The sequence below is a fragment of the Cylas formicarius genome, unplaced genomic scaffold (assembly GCF_029955315.1).
Source record: "Cylas formicarius isolate icCylForm1 unplaced genomic scaffold, icCylForm1.1 PGA_scaffold_2__14_contigs__length_35257938, whole genome shotgun sequence".
In the NCBI taxonomy this organism is placed as follows: domain Eukaryota; kingdom Metazoa; phylum Arthropoda; class Insecta; order Coleoptera; family Brentidae; genus Cylas; species Cylas formicarius.
In genome coordinates, this window is record NW_026844319.1 from 27351922 (window position 1) to 27371578 (window position 19657).

At 33.2% G+C, this 19657-nt stretch overlaps 1 protein-coding gene across 2 annotated transcripts; it reads left to right on the top strand.

Annotated features, from left to right (window-relative positions):
• The first annotated feature begins 915 nt into the window (after nt 1-915).
• LOC132698067 (uncharacterized) lies at nt 916-6621 on the top strand. Of its 2 annotated transcripts, none has more exons than XM_060663920.1 (5): nt 916-1034; nt 1719-1848; nt 1908-2099; nt 5800-5908; nt 5962-6621. In XM_060663920.1, the coding sequence occupies exons 1-5, from the start codon at nt 962-964 to the stop codon at nt 6220-6222; spliced, it is 765 nt and encodes a 254-aa protein (XP_060519903.1). In that variant the 5' UTR covers nt 916-961; the 3' UTR covers nt 6223-6621. The 2 variants fall into 2 exon arrangements, with proteins under 2 accessions (XP_060519903.1, XP_060519902.1); XM_060663919.1 differs by having other exon boundaries at nt 1707-1848; nt 5962-6523.
• Nucleotides 6622-19657: the final 13036 nt, after the last annotated feature.

A 19657-nucleotide genomic window follows, 5' to 3' on the forward strand; every position in this document is an offset into this window, starting at 1 on the left:
GCGAGATATATGAATAAAAATATTATTGTAAATCGCTATTAAGTAGTGCGTCTCGCGCAACGACGAAATTGCAAAAGCAATCTTGTTTTAATTGTATTCGAGAGTGATTAGAACATAGTCATCCTAATTAGATCATATGATAGCAATGAAATAATACCCCGAATAATGTTCTTTACACTTTTACTATATTTTGCAATCATTATAACATTTATGTTGAGATACGTAATCAATGTTATAAAATAGTGTAATAAGTATCAAGAACATTAAATTTTAATTCGAACAATAAAGTCTGTCCAGACTAGGTGGCTGCTGTGATCCCTACTATGGTGGTGCATCTTTAAGCCATGCAATGGTAATCATAATAAAAAGCTCCCTGGTAAAATCATTCTATCATGCAAATAGTGTATTTTGTACACCCCACTCTAACATACTAAATTTTGTACTGATGAAGCGTGCCCGAAATAGGACGTCAGCTTCATTCGTTAATGACTGCAACAAGTCACTTCGGACTTTTCCGGTACTTTGACCACAGGATTCGATGCGATCAGATGTTTTCGATATGTTTTAGTCACTAATTTTAGTTTTGCAAAAATATACCCTAAAACTAATAGTTGCAGAATAGAGTTTGCAACACTTCCTCAGTCACAAATTAAGTCAGACTATAATTTTTGTGAATTTTGGCAAGCTTTTCTACTCCGGTATTTTTAATAATTATCAAAAATATGATTGATCTAATTAAGGATGTTATAAGACATTGTAAGATCAATTTGTTTCATATTCCCTGCATAGGCATGACTGGTTTTGTCATCTTTGTAGTGTTGGATATTATATCTCCGAACGTAGATAATTTTTTTTTGTTTCATCAAATCTTATCAATCTCAAGTGATTTCGAATTTTCTTATTTATAAGAATAAGCAACCAGTAAGTGGCAGTATTTGACGAACAAGATTTTTTTTCCAAAATGGGCATCTTATGGACTTTGGCAGTGTCGATATTCATTTTTGGGTTTGGCAAGACAGTGCCGGCCGAACAAAGTAAGTTTTTAATACGGAAAATCGTTTCAGAAATCTTCATTAAACTCTAAAGTCTAATAAAATTTTAATCATATTAACGTTAACCATTAAACATTAACAACTCCCCAAAAATAAAATCCATATTAACTTTGTATTTAAGATGTAGATATGAAACACTTTGAATGGTTGCAGGTCCGCAGTTTAGCTTTTTGGATTTGTATTTATTTAAATTGGGAAGTTATATAGTTGACTTAACATTATAAGCGCAGTATAGTTATACATATTCTTTATTTTCTAATACATGATACTGTAATACAAATACAACACTAAATGACGAATATTTTTTTATGCTTAAAATGAAAATATTAAAAAAAAACAAGTTTCTTAAATGGGGATTGTTTTCCACACGGATCATTATAGATTATTATTCATTATTCATTCATTCTATTATTATATTGATAATCTGCAATCAAAATGTTTTAAATGAGCTACGAGGTTTGCATTATTTCTCCTAAGAAATAACAGTAGACTTGTAGGTATTTTTGGTGGGACTTGTAAATACATGTAGCTATAAGATTTTGAGGTCAACCATACCAATGTTTCTGGAACTGCTTTTTTTTTGCTGTCCACAAGAATGTTAAATTTGAAGCTAAAAAATTGAAATTCACTTTTCGTCCATAAGCAATTTTTAAGTTACTGGCACAGTTGACGAAGCATCTCCTGATGGGTTGCTGGATGGAGTTGTTAACGCCACCCTCAACACTATAATAGGCAACCTTCCAGATCCTCTGAGTTTTGCCGATATAGTTATCAATTCTGATAGCGATATACTGAGGTAACCATATAATTATATTTTAAGTGCGTTCGTTCATTGTAATGCTTCTTCTATTACAGCGGTTATATCAACATAACCAAGGTCGAAGTGGATGGTCTGAAAGAAATCTATGCACCCTTAGTAGACGCTGGTTTAAGTTTGGCCGTTAATTTGACATTAGTTTTGCCAAAGGTCACATTAGACGTAGAATTTGATGCCGACAGCACTTTTGTAAAATTATTACATTTTTGGGGGCAACATAGTTCTGTCAGGTAAATTCACTTTGAAGTCCAAATGATAATGATTAATCAGTGCACTTACTTCTTTGCTCCAAAAAAAAAACCAAATACTGTATTTAGAACTAAGGTAAATTTGGCTAGTAATTGTGGATACATAGAGAGGTTTCACTGCAGCAAATATACTTCACACTCAATGGGATGCTACAAATTTTAAAAAATGACGTTATGTTGCCTATGTTTCGCTTACTTTACAAAGCAAACAATCTCGCAGAAGTGCTTTAAGTAATTGAAATAATCAAAGCTAACAATATCATAAAAGAATAGGAAAGTTGAACATTATTATTTAGGTACTTTGTGTTTATGTATAGAAACAACGCAAACCAAATATCAAAACTGAAAACCCGATATTTAAGTTGCAAGCTGCAAGTTGTTAAAACGTTTAAACGACACTAAACGCGTTGAAATGATCGTGACGTCATACCGCTGTGAAAAGGCGACATGTAATAATGTTATTCACATGACTTCCTGGTATATATAAAATAAAGAACAGCTTAAGTTATCAATCCCAATATACTTTAAAATCAGTATTTCGATTTCTAATAGTTTAAAAAAGAATCCATTTTTTTTTTTGAAAAATTTGCATTTAATTTGATATAACATTTGAATTTTAAAAACAAAAAAAACTTTAAGCGGATTACAATATTGTATTTGTTTAAAACTAGTGGCTAAATTTTTTATGAACATACCTTTTCGCTTTAAACCTCAGCAAAAAACAGCTAATGACAGCCCAATTCAAATAGGAATTAAATAATACAATTTTTAATTGCTTATATGTGCTACATCGAACTACAAAGTTATTTTTGTTGTGGACTGTGGTTCTCTTAATAGTATAAACTTACTTTTATAAGCAATATTTTTCAAATCACAAGTTACAAATTTAAAGTTCTTTCGAAAGTACATTTCCGTTTTTCTAATAAACAATCCAGACTTCGTGGTGCGGGTCGTCACATATGCTACATGGCGTTATTTATTTGTACGAAAACCAAAAGAAGTGGTCTGCCATCGATTATAAAAAGACCTCTACGCATTATTTAAAAGCAGTCAAATCTGGAATCTGGAATGTATTTCTCTCATTCTCTCCCATTGTTGTAGTTTATATGAAACTGCCATAAATCATCTAAAACCCATTTAAGCCAAATATTGAATTCCCGTCGGATTTATCAAATTTCAAACGATTCAACCGATGTAAATAATATCTCCTCATAGAGATAAAGAACATTGCGTCCCATATTGAAAAGGATATTTCCAGCGTACCTCCAAACATGTTAAGTTTTTGTCAGACTTGTATCCAAATAAAAAAAAAACATTGCTGAAAAAGACGGAATAAGGATTACCCTTTGCGCCACTTTAATATTAACATTATATATAATAATATATATATATATATATATATATATATATATATATATATATATATATATATATATATATATATATATATATATATATATATATATATATATATATATATATATATATATATATATATATATATATATATATATATATATATATATATATATATATATATATATATATATATATATATATTATTATAAATAAAAAAAAAATAAATTTAACATAGTTAAACAATGATTGAATGGTACAATTATTTTAAAGCTAAGAAAACGTTATCTATAGATAAACATTAAAAACCTAATACGCTTGCTTCCCAATTTTCACTTTCGTGAGTGTTTGGTTGTTCTGGCTTCATTTAAAGTTCCCTAAAATATCTACATGCTTGCTGTGATTGCTAAGCGATTTTTCGCAAAATAATCTGCAAACAAATCCAAAATTAGACGTCTACCTAATTGATCATTTTGAATTGCAGTCAATTTTTGAATAATCGATAGTTAGTTCATCATGAGTTTAAAAAAAATACATATTTTGCAATAATAACATTACCTATTGAACACATCTAGTTCTACATCAATACACACGCAACCTTAAGAAATTCTTAAGATACGAAGTAAATTCCTTTATAGTAATGATGAGTATTAAAATTTTTAAGTCTTGGTCTAAGTATGATTTTCATATGTCGGTTTTTAGTTGTTAGTTATGCCAGAAAATTGGCAAGTAAGTTTACTACCAAAAAATAATCTCATCTAAAGATATCAAATAAAATGATGAACGAAATGAAATAATCAAACAAGGCAAAAGGGAACGTATGGGGCCAAAGATGTACTCATATAAATTCCTCGCTCGGTAGTTCTAGGTCTCCAGAAGCCTCGTAATGTATCAACAGTCTACGGAAAAACAACAGAAGACATTATAGACTGGATAGTATAGGTTTGAAAGAGTGCGAAAACCATTGCCATAGACTTTTAACAGAAAGTAGAGATGACATCACACAACAAACAAAAGAAAGACATTAATAATGAAATCCACAATAAGATCGATGTAAATTCAACAGTGAAAGAGAAACTAAAAAAGATTAAAAATAATAAACTAATCAAGCATTCTCCTGATAGAACTATCGAAATGTTATGTGACGTCGCCGGTGGAGAGACTTTATGGATCATCATTCAAAATCGAAGAGCAGAGTTGTATTAAACCACGAGAATCGTGCATAGGCATTTTTTTTGCTCGTAATCAGATATCGGTAAAATGTATTGCTGTGGGGAAGGAACTGCACGTGATAATTATAGGTCCTAGAAATGCCTACGATTCATTCGAAGTTGTGGGAAGCATCCTTTTTAATTTTAATAATGATTGATACATTTCCTGGCTTCTTGATATTTAAAATTACCCAGCAAGAATTTATATGAGTTCAACTTTGGTGCATTGTTTTTTTGCCTTGTTTGATTTCTTATCTAATAAATATCTTTTTCTTATTTGTCATAAGTTTCATTCCACCAGAAACTATTGCTATGAGATTTTCTCTTGTTTCGCGTTCGTACAGCTTCGAAGGCTGCATCTTTAAATTTTTCTTTGAGTTTCTTATTTATTTGTAGTCTCCCTCCATAGTTTTAGTTGTCCGTTCATTCTTTATTCTATCGCTATTGAATCAAGTTTTATTCTCATTTCTTTTTCCTCAACTCTTTTTCTTAGCTTCATAGGTAAAATGGAATTTTCCCATTAGGAATTGTATGGATGAATATTGTTTTGTTATTATAAAATCAATTACAGCTGTCTGCCCTAAAGTAGGATTTGTCCAGGTATATGTATGTATGTATGTATGTATTATGTTGAAAGAATCCGTTGAGGATTTGCATTTGGAATTCTTTACAGCTTTTTGAGTCTGTGCCGATTATCATTTGCCGCAACATCGCTGTAACTTCCTACAATTTTACTTTTTTTTTCTTCATCTGAATCGCCCGTAAAGGCGCCCGCTATTATCATCTCAGAATGCTTCTTCATCTTTTCTATTTCGGCTAAGAGATCCTCACAGAATATATTTTTCAATCCTACAGAGACGTTTGGTTCACATACTTCTATGATTGTTGGACATTTATTCTTCAATATCATGTCCATGGTCATTTTTCTTTGTCAACACCATTATATGTTATTATATATTATTATATTCGTTTCGGTACATTTTTTGTTTCGGATATAACCGCTATATCTTCACAAAGTTTCTTGATTGATTTCGAATAACAATTCCAAAAAGGATAAGAAGCACGGTGTCAACACTTGCGCCTACACAAAATTTGGGGAATTTTTAATTTTCTAGTTTTACACTGGTAAATGCACAAGTATGGATTTATGGGCAGGCTGACATTAGCAACGGATTGAGTATTAAGGATGCAACAATTGGATTTCTAAATATCGACAAACTGCAAGTAAGTTGTTTCAGTAGTTAAAAGAATTATTGAGTCGTTATTTTGAATTTCAGTTTCAATTCAGTAATATCCTAAACGATGATGAGTTCTCGGATTTGCTAAATGATCTGTTGGGAAAGGATTTTTCCGACCTCTTTAACGACAACGTCGAATATATAAGCAGAATATTGACCGATATCTTCAAAATCATTTCCGGTGGAGGTTCCTCTACGGAAGTAGCGAACGAGGTCGTTTCGTTAATATGCGCAAGAATACTGGAAACCGACTCCAGTCAATACCTGAGGAAACTGATTGGAATGCAAAATTTGATGTAACAAAATTTAAAAGTGCAACAACAAATGTAATAAAAGTATGGCTTAACGCTTAGACTTTGTCCGTTTCTGTCATGTTTTGGAAATTGGCCAAAATATTTTTTTAAATGTCTAGCTGTCAAATTTCTTTCCAATCTCTCTGACTTTATGCTTTTTTTCTGCAGTCCACAATTTTTTTTTTGCCTTTATGCCCTCTTATGTCCTCTTTCCTTCAGGCACTTACACTATTGTTTTTACTGTACTCTTTTCTTCTACTCTCTAAAGCTGTCCCACCCATTGCCTTCCCTAAAAAATAAAATAACTTAGAAAGTTGCACAGATGTAACAGAAGTATATCATCCATAAATGGGTAAAAAAGTAAATTTATATTACTTCATTGTAATTATTATGATTTTTACGAACTTATATTTTTATGAACTTAGCGCTATATAAAAATTGACGAGAAATTATATACACTGGTGTATTGTAGCAGCGCGAGCTTTGAAGATGCCAAGTGGGATCTTGGCGAAACGTTTCCAGGATTCCAGTCGGGGTTCAGCGGTCGAACGGATGATATCCTGGAATATTTTTTCCATCCGTGAATCAATACGTGAAAAAAAAAATATGTTGAAAAAATATTCGATATCATCCGTTCGCCCGCTGAACCCCGAACTGAAATCCTGCATCCGACTGGAATCCTGCAGACTAATTAGCCTTCTCAAAATTAAAATTTTATGGCATAGCAAAGGAATTAAAGGACTTTTTCTGAGCAACAAAGATCAGTTTTTCTAACAGAAAAAAATCATTTAAATAAATCTTTTACCACCGTTTTTTCATTGGTTGTCTAGGTACAAGATAAAGTTAGCCAGAATATGGAAAACGGAATATATAAATGCCTGAAAAAAGAGACAACTCCTTTTTATAAAAACAAATTTATCACTATTTATTTCTATTTTTTTGAATTTATTTCGTGATTAAATCACAATATTGAGACGAGAGGTAATGTAATTCACAGCTTATTTAAATATAGATGAATTTAAAAAATATTATTACAAAAAGCTTAAATTTGGTGATTACGAATAATTATCACACAATTATTGGGATATTTTTACTGTCGTAAGTTAACTGTTTTGGAAAAAAATTTTTTGAATACTCATTTTTGTGTTTATGTTGTAGTCAATCGTTTATCCTAAACGTCAATTAGGATTAAGTAGAAATAGAAACTGTACTGACATCTTCTCGTGGCATTCGATAACTTCAAGCGTGCATTTGATTCCCGGAACGTCTGATAAATAAACCACGAAGCCGTTTGACATTATCGTGGTTTGTCAGGGGTCTCCCTGAGTCTGTCTTATTTTCCGTATTTCTTTAGGAACGCTTTGTTTCCCGAAGTCTTGCTGATGTGAATAAAAAAATACAAGCTTTAAGAGGTTATTGTGCCAAAAATAAACTTACTGTAAATACTAGTAAAAAAAATAATGATTTTATTGCAATGATACACTACTCGAAATAGTCAAATTAATGCAAGCAATCAAATGTAAGCAATCAATGGGAGCTATCATGAATCCTATGAATACAGATTAAAACTATGTCATTAACTAATAGCATAGGAATCTGAGGCTTAGGTTTTAGATCTTGGAAAGTGATCGAGAGAGTCAAAAAATTTAGTTTTTTACTTTTGAAAGAGGCACTCGGGCTTTGACAAGTGAATCGTAATGCCTAAAGAAAAAAATATGTTCTAGAAGTTCTTCAATTGAAAATGACAAAAACAGTTTAGCAAACTGTTTAGCAAAAATGTTTTTAGTTCCTGCTGAAAATGTCAGTTTAAATTACCCAAAGCAAGTGACCTTTGTCTATTTGTAACTTGCAGAAGGAGGAGGAGGGAGCATTTAAATTTTTAAATATGCTGATTGATTTCAATTCCTTGAATCGATGGGTTTGTATTTGTTTCTTTCCTTTTACAACTCCTTTCATTTTAAATGAAAAAAAAAAACATTTTTTTTACTAACATAACTCGCATTTTTTGTAAGCAACCTTACTTCTTGTCATGAAGATTTATTCTATATGCAATAAATGATGTTATTATAATTACAATTAAAATGGTTAAGTCAAGCACTTTTGAAAGGGCGTCTATTTCCTAAAAAATGTAGCTGGTTGTCAAAACCTTTTTTTGATTAACTGCGCGTCACTACATATGCTGCAATAACAATTAAACAAATATTCAGAATTGAAAGTGAAAATAGAAAATGCCTTCAATAAAAACATTCTTGCTGATAAAAGGCGTCATAGTATTTCCGTGTTTCCCGTTTCACTTTAAGCGCCTGTATCATTTATATGGCAAATTATTTATCGCGAAACTGCTTCTCACGTAGTATTTAAAGTCAAATGAAAATCGAACGCATTCGAACATAAAGTATTGCAAAATACAATTTTATATTCCCGCGGAATGGACGCGACTTTCTTTAAATGAAAGTATAATACACCCAAACAAAATAATAACACATAAGTTAACCCCATGATTGCCGAGTCATTTTGGTGTAGGTGTGCCGATCACACGTTTAAGATTCTAAGCGAAACGTTGATGTGTCGCAACCCAGTTGTGAAATATATCTCTGAGAGAAGTAAGAGATTAAATTTTTTGACAATGATCCTAGGCCAAAATCCGATCGCGTTTGATAATTTTGTTTTTCTACTCCCGTCTGTAAAATACCTAACTAACAACCAATCTAGCACGCGGGAAGCGTCACTTTACCACGTCAGTTTCGTTTCCCACGAATCCGAGCCACATCGGATGTTTTCCACGCTTTGAATTTTGACGTTTGTCAATTCGGACAGTCATGTCAGTGAATGTATTCGTGTTTTGCGAAAATGTATAAAAATAAAAAAGTATAGTATGCAACACGTTCGGTAAACTTTTTAACTCACTCGTTTATTAAAAGCTCGCTCCGCTCGTGTCAAATAAACTCGTGAGTCAAATGCCGTTTACCGCACTTGTTGCCTTAGGGTATAGTTTGGTTATAATAAAACTTTCATTATCACTGCTTTCCTTTTGGTTATTGGTTTACTGGCGTGTTTAGCGTTTACTGGAAGTTTTATTAAAAGAAAACATCTACAGAAAATAACAAATTGGCTGCGGCAGTTTTAGAGGCATTGAGGTGAGTGTTTTCTCCCAACAAATCAATAATTCATGAGTTCCATTTTCAGTATCTTATTGTGGGATATTTTGGATATAGCGTAAACTCATACGGTCGAAATTAATTAGCCATAAAGTAGCATGACCAAAATGTACTTTGTAATACCCCAGTATGCTCTTAAGAACTATGCAAACTATGTATATGTAATACTATAACATTAAAATATGGGCTTCAATTTTATTATAAATTTTCTCATCGTTATCTAGCATTTATAGCATAATAATAAAATTTGTCAGCCTTTTTGACATTCCAATTACGAATTCTAACCAAAACTTATTTCTACGTTGCGTTAGTTCCACTGCATTGTTTAGATTTTAGATAAATCGAAAAATTTTTTTTAATTGTAAAAAATCTGAAAAAATGTTCAATTTTTCAAAGGTACTCTCTCGTTTAGGCTGTCTAACTCTGTCGGTTAGTGACTCATTTGCATTTTTTTTTGTAAATAGTCAAAAGATGTTAAGATACGAGCAGCAATAAATACTTCAAATCAAATGTTGAACTTGTTTTCACAATACACTCTCTTAACTGGATTTGAATGTTACACAAAACTTCCCTATTATTACATGAGCATTTTCGTCATCCTTGGATTGATCGTGGATACAAATTTGATTGGCCACCAAGAAATTTGGATTGCCGGACGAAGTTAATTCCTTTGCAAGACATGTGGCAGAAAATACAAGGACTCACGAGTACGCTTAGAAATAATAGTATAATAATATGTATAATAATATGTATTGATGTAGATTGTTGGCAATTCTAACATTTGATTGAATTTTTTTATTTACAAAGCACTATAACCATAATTATTATTGTCAAATATGATGTTTTTATTAATCCCCGATTCATTTAATCCTTTAAGTATTTGTAGAAAAATTATCTTGAACTTTTTCTACCGAAAATTCGACATTCTTTTAGATTTTCATTATGTTTCAACCATAACTCGACAGATAAAAAAGTATCCTCTAGGAGCAACGTCTAAATAAGTTTCAAGTTCAAAAATACCTAAAATGGTCAATTTTTATTATTATACGATAAAAACTTTAATTTAAATTTAAATTTTGAACGCCCTGTATGTCGGAAATCAGAAACAATTGTATCAGGTACATTGTACTCGATCATAGTATTTTTCGTCATGTATGTCTAGTTTAGATATTGCCATTCTTTATGAATCACCCTATAAAAAGTGTAAAATGCCAAATTGTGCTTGTCTTCAATGATTTTCCAATTGTAATTCATTTTAAATTGCTCTTTGTTAGCATCATAAAATACAGTGAATTATTAACGTTTCAGTGTAACCGCCGTTTCCAAATTCTTATGTTTTGAGAATATTTCGGATATTCCAACAAGCTGTCTGCTGAAATAGGTGCGAGGGTCGAGATTGATATGAACAGCAAAATCAGGAAGAAAAATTCCAAAGAACACGCGATAATTCTCATTAATCAGCAGTTGCGTCGCGTGAAAGCTAGTTAAAACCTTATGTGAGTTACTGCACGCGTCCAATCAACCCATCGCCGGTTTAGAACCAGCGGCGTACTAATTAGGTGGTCTATAAAACAAGACTTTTAACTGAATAAATTTCCATTGTGCAGGCAATATGATGAATTAAGAACAAACTATCGTGTCAGATTTAACAGTTAAAAAAATTTGTACGAAGTCAGTGAATTAAAGTGTCACATGATATATGTAGCATTACTAGTTCTTAAGTTATTTATTTATTTCCATTGTATACATCATGATTAATGATTTGAAACCAGCGTCTGTATAAGTAATCTAATTTCATGTAAATATAAATGCTTTAAACATCTACTTTATTTATTAGGTATAATTTCGATTTACTATCAATTAATTTATTTGGTGTCAGGTAAAATTTTTTGACTTATATTTTAAAATACATATAAGGAAATATATTAATTTCTTTAATATTGCTTGGTTCTTTTTTAAAGTGCCCTACCTGGGTTCAGAATCTCTCTTTCTGCAGCTATTCTAAAGAAAGACTCTTTCTCAATACCAGTCTATTGTCTAATGATAGGGAGGTATCAACGTATCAATCAACTCTGGAGCTTCAATAAGGTCCATGATCACTGCTTCTTTGAATTTCGCAATATTAATCTTTTTTGGCAATAGTAGTTATTAGAGTCCTTCCTAGAAATGGAGCGTAAGCAGCAATCTAATCGGAAAGATATATAAAAGCTTTATTGTAGCCGACTATTACATTGGGTTTTGTTATCTCTTTGTCTTATTGTAGTGTTATAACCTTGTTTTTCCACTTAAGTACTAGAGTTTTATCTTCATTCTGCTTTCCTAGAGTTTCCCCTTTTTTCAACTTACCCTTGACTACGTCCTGAGGATTTCCCTTCCGATGTGCTCTTAATGTTAAGTGGGTTTCTCTGTCAATAAGTATTTTGGCTAATGGTACACTTGTATAATAGTTATCTGTATACAGAGTGCGGCCACTTTCTAAAATTCCTTCTATATAATTCGTTAATGTGATACGCAAAAATATTCGCATTTTTGCAGGATTAATATTCACGCATTTTGGAACCTTATTCCTCTGCCTTTGGTCAGCGGCACCGGCAGCAATTCATTGAGCAGCAAATCTGTTTGTCTCAAGCACAAATGGATCTATGATTTCATCATCAATAAAATGGTTAAAAAACTCTACAGGAGTGTTTCCTGTAAGTTTAGCCCTGATATTGGAATCAACACCAACGTTCTGAGGGCTTACATTAAATGATAATTGTGCGAGAGGTATATTGTCATCAGGATCTTCTTCAGAGCATGATGCACTAGACGAGCTTCAATTAAATTGTCTGAAAATGCTGTATGCTCATCTTCAGAAATGATTGAGTCATTGCCCGAAATATTATCCAGCTCTTCTTCTGTTAAACACTTTTTAGAAGCCATATTTGTTCAAATCTGAAACAAAAGAGAAAGACCTGCACCAAAAAATAACAAAAATTAAATAAATAATGTAGTGCCCCCTGATGGATACGCGGTCCGAGGATGTGATTTTACGTTCTGGGACCGCATGTCCACCGGTGGGTAACGACAAAAAAAAAGGGGAAAAATATAAATAAAGGTCACTAACAAACAAAGTATAAATTTGGCTTAAAATATTAAATAACAAAAAAAGGGGAAAAATATAAATAAAAGTCACTAACAAACAAAGTATAAATTTGGTTTGAAATATTAAATAACAAAAAAAGGGGAAAAATATAAATAAAAGTCACTAACAAACAAAGCATAAATTTGGTTTGAAATATTAAATATAAAAATTATATTGAAATATTAAAATTAGAGAAGAATATATTTCAAAAAGATTTCAGAAACGATAATCGGTCGGCTGAGGCTAAACGTCAAGAATCACATAGGGGTTCGATTCTTAAGACCCTAAGAACGGCCATAAGGTGGGAATCAAAATGTCCATTTGTTTACTGGCTAGCTTTGTATAAGGACAAGGGCATATATATCTATGCCTCAGTGTATTTCAAGCGGAGACTTACGCGATATTAATGTTTGTTCTCAAAACAGGTTTATTACTCAGTGAGGGTGAGCTCGTTATATAGAATTCTGTTAATCTCGTTTGGGCACTTGCTCTGGTATGCATTAAGGGCGATGAAAGGTTCGTACATAGCGTTTACCGTTAGGGAGCAAAAGATTCATTTAATAATTTGAGTTCCTAGTACTTATCTCTCGACTTTCTGGAATATAAAAAAGAAAAGTTGCGCGGAAGGGATTACAAGGATGCATGTTACGATAAGGTAGAAGCTCAAGCTCAAATTATTAATTTTTTTCGAACCAATAAGGGGTGAATGACCGGATTTCAATTTCAATGAATTGCACGCACGCCGCTGAGTTCAATCACGCTATCCTAGGAGGTAAGAAGCAATCGATTGATAACCGCGCAACTAAAAAGAAAATTGTTTTGCAACGTCGGAATGATGTTAGATTCGTGATGTAAATAAACCGTTTAGCGTACAATTTTGGCAAACTTCCTAAGTGAATAACGGATTGCGGGTTGGGAAAATTTGAATTATATAATCCAAAAGGATGTTACGAGGCGGAATTTTTGAAATTTCATTGCAGTAAATCGACTATGCGTTTTCTAATTTTGGGTCTCAGGGATAATTAGTACTCACACATATTCTGTTCAAAAGTGGGAACCACAATTAATGATACTGATAATCTACTTGTCAAGTGTAATGGTGAAGACGATATTAAATGAAAATATCGGCTAGTTGATTTTTTGAGTATCGTCTAGAGGTAGTGCTATAATAAAAAGCCCACTGGTATGTTTCTGGTAGACAAACAGCATTCGCGACCTATGCCAAAAACTAACGCCATCTCTTGTTGTAGTCTAAGCAAAGATTTGAAAATGAATCCAGCCACTCGTAGCTATGTCTCAGCTCTATTTAGCCTGTCATCTACCAAGAAATAGAGCTAAAGTGTGACTTGTTTTGTGTAAGAGTTACCCCTAGAAAACTCTTTCTAGCGGAAATCGCCATAAAATCCTTATCTCCGATCATTTCATTATAACATTATACTAGATATTCTTTGCTACTAAATTTAGATTAAGATTTGGGAAAGTTAGCAAGTCACTGCGAAGATTTACTGCGACTCTCTCTATAGCTATAGAGTTTTATCCAAGTTCGTCTCTCCTATTATGCTTCACAGCTTCGATAGTGCCTCCACGATGTAGCTGGTTTATCCTTTCTCTGCATAATCGGAGTTCGTCTTCCATTACACTTACATGCTTCCTAAGCCTGCAGTAATCGAAGAAGCCAAAACAGTATTTTTAACAAGCTTTCTTTTGTAGCTTTACAGGTGTGCTATAAATTTGCCGATGAACCTCTGAGGAATTCCTTGATGTGTCTTTATCCTGGCATGACCGTTTACCATTTCTGGGATTCTCTTTTCATCCATTTTCCGATTGCTGATTTTAGCCACCCCACAAAAGGATTCTGGTGCAACCATGACGGATGACGAGCCTTCGCGGGCTACTTCGTTGACGCTTTCGTTACCTTTGTGGTCTTGATGCCCTTGCACCGATGATAGCGTCACTTTAAAGGTTTATGGCAATCCAAAACCAACTTGGATGTAATGTTGGTGCCCATTGGAACAGAAACTTTTATTTTCCTCTTGGGTTGATATATTTCAGCTTCTACACCTTCTTGAGTTTTGAGGCGTCTGTACACCAGATTAATTCCTCTCTTGTTGGAGGGTGATTTTTTTGCAGTCTTCTCTGAACGGAATTTGAGTTCTGTAATGTTAAATTTTTATACTAAAAACCATTTATTCTAAACAAAAGATATTTAATAATATATTGACAACATTTTCTTAAACTTGAAATAATGATTAAAATCTATATACTACATGTAACTATTGATTCAATAAGAGTTTCCACATTACAATCTGGAATATTTTTGAAACGCCACTGTATGTCTTTATTATCATATGAGAATTCTAACTTCAAAAGATAAACAAAAATTAGTCATGGAGCAATATACAACTGAACAACGTGTAAAAATTGTGCAAGCCTATTAAGAAAATGGTCGATCAAGAGAAAATGCATTTCGGACTCTACGTGAACTTTTCGGCGCGCAAAATCGACCTTCCGAGAGGACAATTTGGAATGTGGTTCAAAAATTTGAGCAAACTGGATCTGTAACTAACCTCAAAGTCCCTCAACGTGCTCGTGCAGGTCGGTCAGATCAAAATATTGCCATTGTTCGCGAAAGTGTAGCCGAAGATCCAAACACATCGATTCGTCATCGATCGCAGCAAGTGGGATTTACGTATTAAACCACACGGCGAATTTTAACAAAAGACTTGCATCTACACCCATATAAAGTCCAAATAACTCAGGAGTTGAAACCTCGAGATCATCAACAGCGCCGCGTGTTTGCAGAATGAATACGAGAACAAGGGGATCATTTTTCAACGAAAATCATCTTTTGCGATCATTTTCACGTTGGTGGCTTTGTAAACAATGCTCGTATTTGGAGATTAGAAAATCCAAGAGAGATTGTTCAAAAAGCAATGCATCCTCACTGTTTGGTGCGCATTTTGATGCGGAAGAATAATTGCCCTTTTTTTTTCGAGGATAATGCGGAGAACGCTGTTACATGATATCTGATTTTTTCTAGGAGCAGTTGGAAGGTATGGAGCCACTTGTCACACATCCAGAGAAACGGTGCAATTGCTGCGGGGCCAGTTTCCTGGTCGGATTATCTCACGTAACGGCGATATCAATTGGCAGCCGCGATCATGTGATCTTGCTTCTCTAGATTTTTTTTTGGGGTATCTAAAAAGCAGAGTGTATAGAAATATCAAGATATCAAGATATAATATTTATTGATTAATTTTTTTAACTTCGTTGTCCGAAGAATGGCGTAGAATGAAAAAAATTAACCGGATAATTCGTGTTTATTTCCCAGTAGTGGGAAATGGAAGTGCAATATAACAGGAAGTGGGGGGCGAGAGGGAATGCCTCGATGACTCACTCAAAGTAGTAAGGCCAGGAAAGAACTCAGTTTATACTATAACACATTTTGGAAATTAATTTTCTCTTATATTCTGTATTTAATCCTGGTAGAAAGGCTATTGCGAAGAAATAGTCCAATTACGTCACTGCAAATGTGGCAACTACGAATTAAAGGCACATTGATAAAGCTGCGTCTGTCAGTGGGTCATAGAATAACTCAATAATTAGTGACTGCAAGTAACACAAAGTCTACGTATGAGAATAAATTAAAATGTTTTATCAGAAACGTGACTTCAATGAGCCCACTCGATATTTATAAACACAATGCTTCGATAAATATAGTTCTTTAGTAACCAAACCATATTAAACGCATTATCTGCCAACAATAAAAATTGAACCAGTCGTTACTAATAAGCGTTGAAATAATTGTTGCAACACATCGATTTAATTACAACTCGTGGCTTATATAACAACACTTAAACGGAATTGAACTCTATTTAGGCTGACAAGAGCAAAGAAAGCTGCGGCGGGAACCCTGACAGTAAACTTTCTTTTAGTTTTATTGCATGTCCTTGCTGGACGGAATAAAAGCGACTTGTATTTCCTTATTTGTGCACGTTTGCCGTAGTTTGACAGACGATTTCATTGAACTTAAGTAATGAAATTTTTAATATATTTAGAAAAATACATCGGTTTTAACTTTGCTCATTCTGATAAAAAATGAATGAACAAATGACGAGTGAAATAAGGCAAAGACAAAACCGCGTCGAAAATAATCAACTAAACAAAAGAATATAATGAAACACGGAACAGAAGTAATTAAAAGATATTGACAAACACTCACTTGCATACGTCCTGTAGACGGAGCTAGATTTCAATAAACGAGTCAATAAAAATGTTTTCAAAATAGCACGAATGCATTTACAGTGACGTGTGATTAAAGTGTTTAATAATAATAATCTTTATTGTATAACAAGTTAACATCAATTTACAAGACAATTTTAATCTAATATCTATAAACTAAACTATTCAACTATATTTTCTCCAGTAAAATAATAGTAAAAGACTATATACATTGTAACAAAAAATTTATTATTAATTTGGTGAACTGTAAAGCACTAAGCCATAAATAGTCAATATAAACACTGAAGACGTTAAATAATCTCATCAACGGATAAAGAGGACCTTTATTCAAAAAATTATGTTTTGTCTTCACTAGGTGAGATTCAATCCTTGAATATACGTAAAAATTAAGTTAAATTAACTAATTAGCCACATTTTATATTAAAACTGAAACCGAATCAATTCCTTAGAAGGATAGAAACCATTTACATTGATTCACACAGAAGTGCTGAAGTTTCTGAAGCTTTCGTAGTATCTTTATATTTGACTTCTAAAGATTTGTGTCAAACGTAAAAATCAAATGTTTAAAAGTGTCACATCTTCTTAATAATGCCTTAGTCAGGTGATTTGAAAACCTCATTGCGAAGCATTTATCTGTATTCCGAAGTAGATGATTGAAACCACTCAAGAACCAATAGCCTATATACTATTTTAAACAAGCAAGCTAGCAAGAAAATACTAGGTAGCTAGCTAAAGGATGAACGACTATCAATCTCTACATACTGCATTCTGTTAAACAAATATGATTCTATGAATGCACAAGGCCATCGCAAAATCCTAGCATCCTCAGTTTAGAGCGCAGTACAGTACCCGATATTCTAGAAGTTTGGATACTACTGGTCTTTTGTCGTCTAAAACTTTGGCAGTGAATTATGTAAAATATGGTAAGTTACTCCGTTGTTTGTGAGTTATCAAGTGTTCTCGAACGCATCGACAGGCCTATAATTGTAGATATCCGATGCTTTTCCCTTATTTAAGATGGCGGTAATTCTGGCTTACTTCTAAACAGCTGGGAAAGTGTTTGTTGTTAGGACGAGATATGAACAATCTCGCACTGAGTCCTGAGTCGGTCTCTTCCGTACCATGCGCTACGCAGTCTACAAGGATTGCTACGCAACTTTGTAATTTTTATTGTTTATTTTGTCCTATAGGGACGCACTGTTTTTTTATCGTGTTCCTGCTTACCACTATTGAACTTTCACAAAATCGATAAAACTGTATTGTGCACACGCCCTGCATAAAGCGTCTTTCACGTATTAATGAAATTCAAAGTCAAGATAAATTTTGATAAATATAAAAAATTGTACAAGTAATAATGATTTCCAGTCATGTTATTTCAACTATCTCGCGCATCCTGAATGACAGACGAAACCTGAAACTCTCTCGATACAGTTTGTTAAACCAAATTATCCCATGTTTTAAAGTTTTTCATTTACGGCTAGCAAGTTCCCCACGGAAACGGCAATTTTCAGAGTCTATCTGAAAAATGCCGGAAATAAAGGTTATTGCCCTCAATCTCACGCATTTCCTGGTCCAAGACTTTGTTTAATAGAGTAAATGGTTTCCGAGAAAATAATATTTTTCTATAATTTTACGCCGTAATAGTCAATAGTCCGAGGAATAGTGATTTTCGTACGTATTTTTTCAAATACCTCGGGCAGCGTGAATGATAGACGAAAACCATTCATACAAATATTGTAGCTCTTGATGCGGTCTATAATACTGTTCAAACCAGTTAGCCATATTTTCTACAAAATTTCTATTTACGGCAAATAATTTACTCTGGAAAACAATCTTCAGGCTCATTTACATTTTTGTCCATAATTGAAACATCCTGTACATAATCGGAAAAATGCCTGAAATAAAAGTTATACTGATAGATCTTCCTTCCGCGTCTGCTGGTTAGAAAATTTTGCACATCGGTTTTGAGAAAACAATTTTTTTCTGGAAACTAAAATAACCCAAGAAAAAGTTTCAAAAATTTTCGAAAATTGCTATACTTGATGGCGCACAGTTTTAAAAGTTTACATGTGGGTGTGGTTTTCTACTTCTGCGATAAATTTGAAGTCTACAGCTGCAAATTTGAGACACTTGCTACATTTCAAAATATAGCACGGAATATCTTAAACACCTTGTACAATAGGTAAAAACCTCAAATACAAAAGTTGTAGCTGTAAATATCGGCTATAGAGCCATATGAAAGAAACTGACAACTGAAACACAGCCTTCTAGTTATCTGCAATACTATTTTAGGAGGACCCCGATTTTCAGCTTTTTGCGAATGCCTGACACACCCTCTACATTTTTGAAAATTATCAAGATACCTTGCGAATGCGGTTTTTAAATTTTTAAAGATACTTGCCGACCACCCTGCCCCCCCACCCCCCCAATTTTAATAGGTTCCATTAGGGGACTAAACTCTATATTTGTGCCAATTTCGAAGTCGATAGCTGCAAAGTCGCACACTTATCGTGTTTCATAGCGTACGAAAAACACGAAAATCTAAAAAAAAAATATAGATGCCAATTTCCAATCGCAGCCATTTCCTATGGGCCTATTTGTGTCGTGGCAAGTTTAAAAGGAGCAAAACTTATTCGCGTTTTTATGGAGCGTCAACGGAGAACAGAGAACGCAGAACGGAGAACAGACAAAAAATTAAAACGTTTATTTTTCGATGCTGATTTCATCGGTACCAACTTCGACGATGTACGACGCTCCGTTGCCGAGATATAGGTTTCGTTGCCAAGTGCGATTTCATCGATTTTTCGAAAGTAACAAGGAACTTTATTAATCATCGTTATCATCAACTAATAGTAATAAGGTCATTAGCAAATTCATGAACCTGACTTCAAATATTTTACAAATGTAACGGTCGGTAA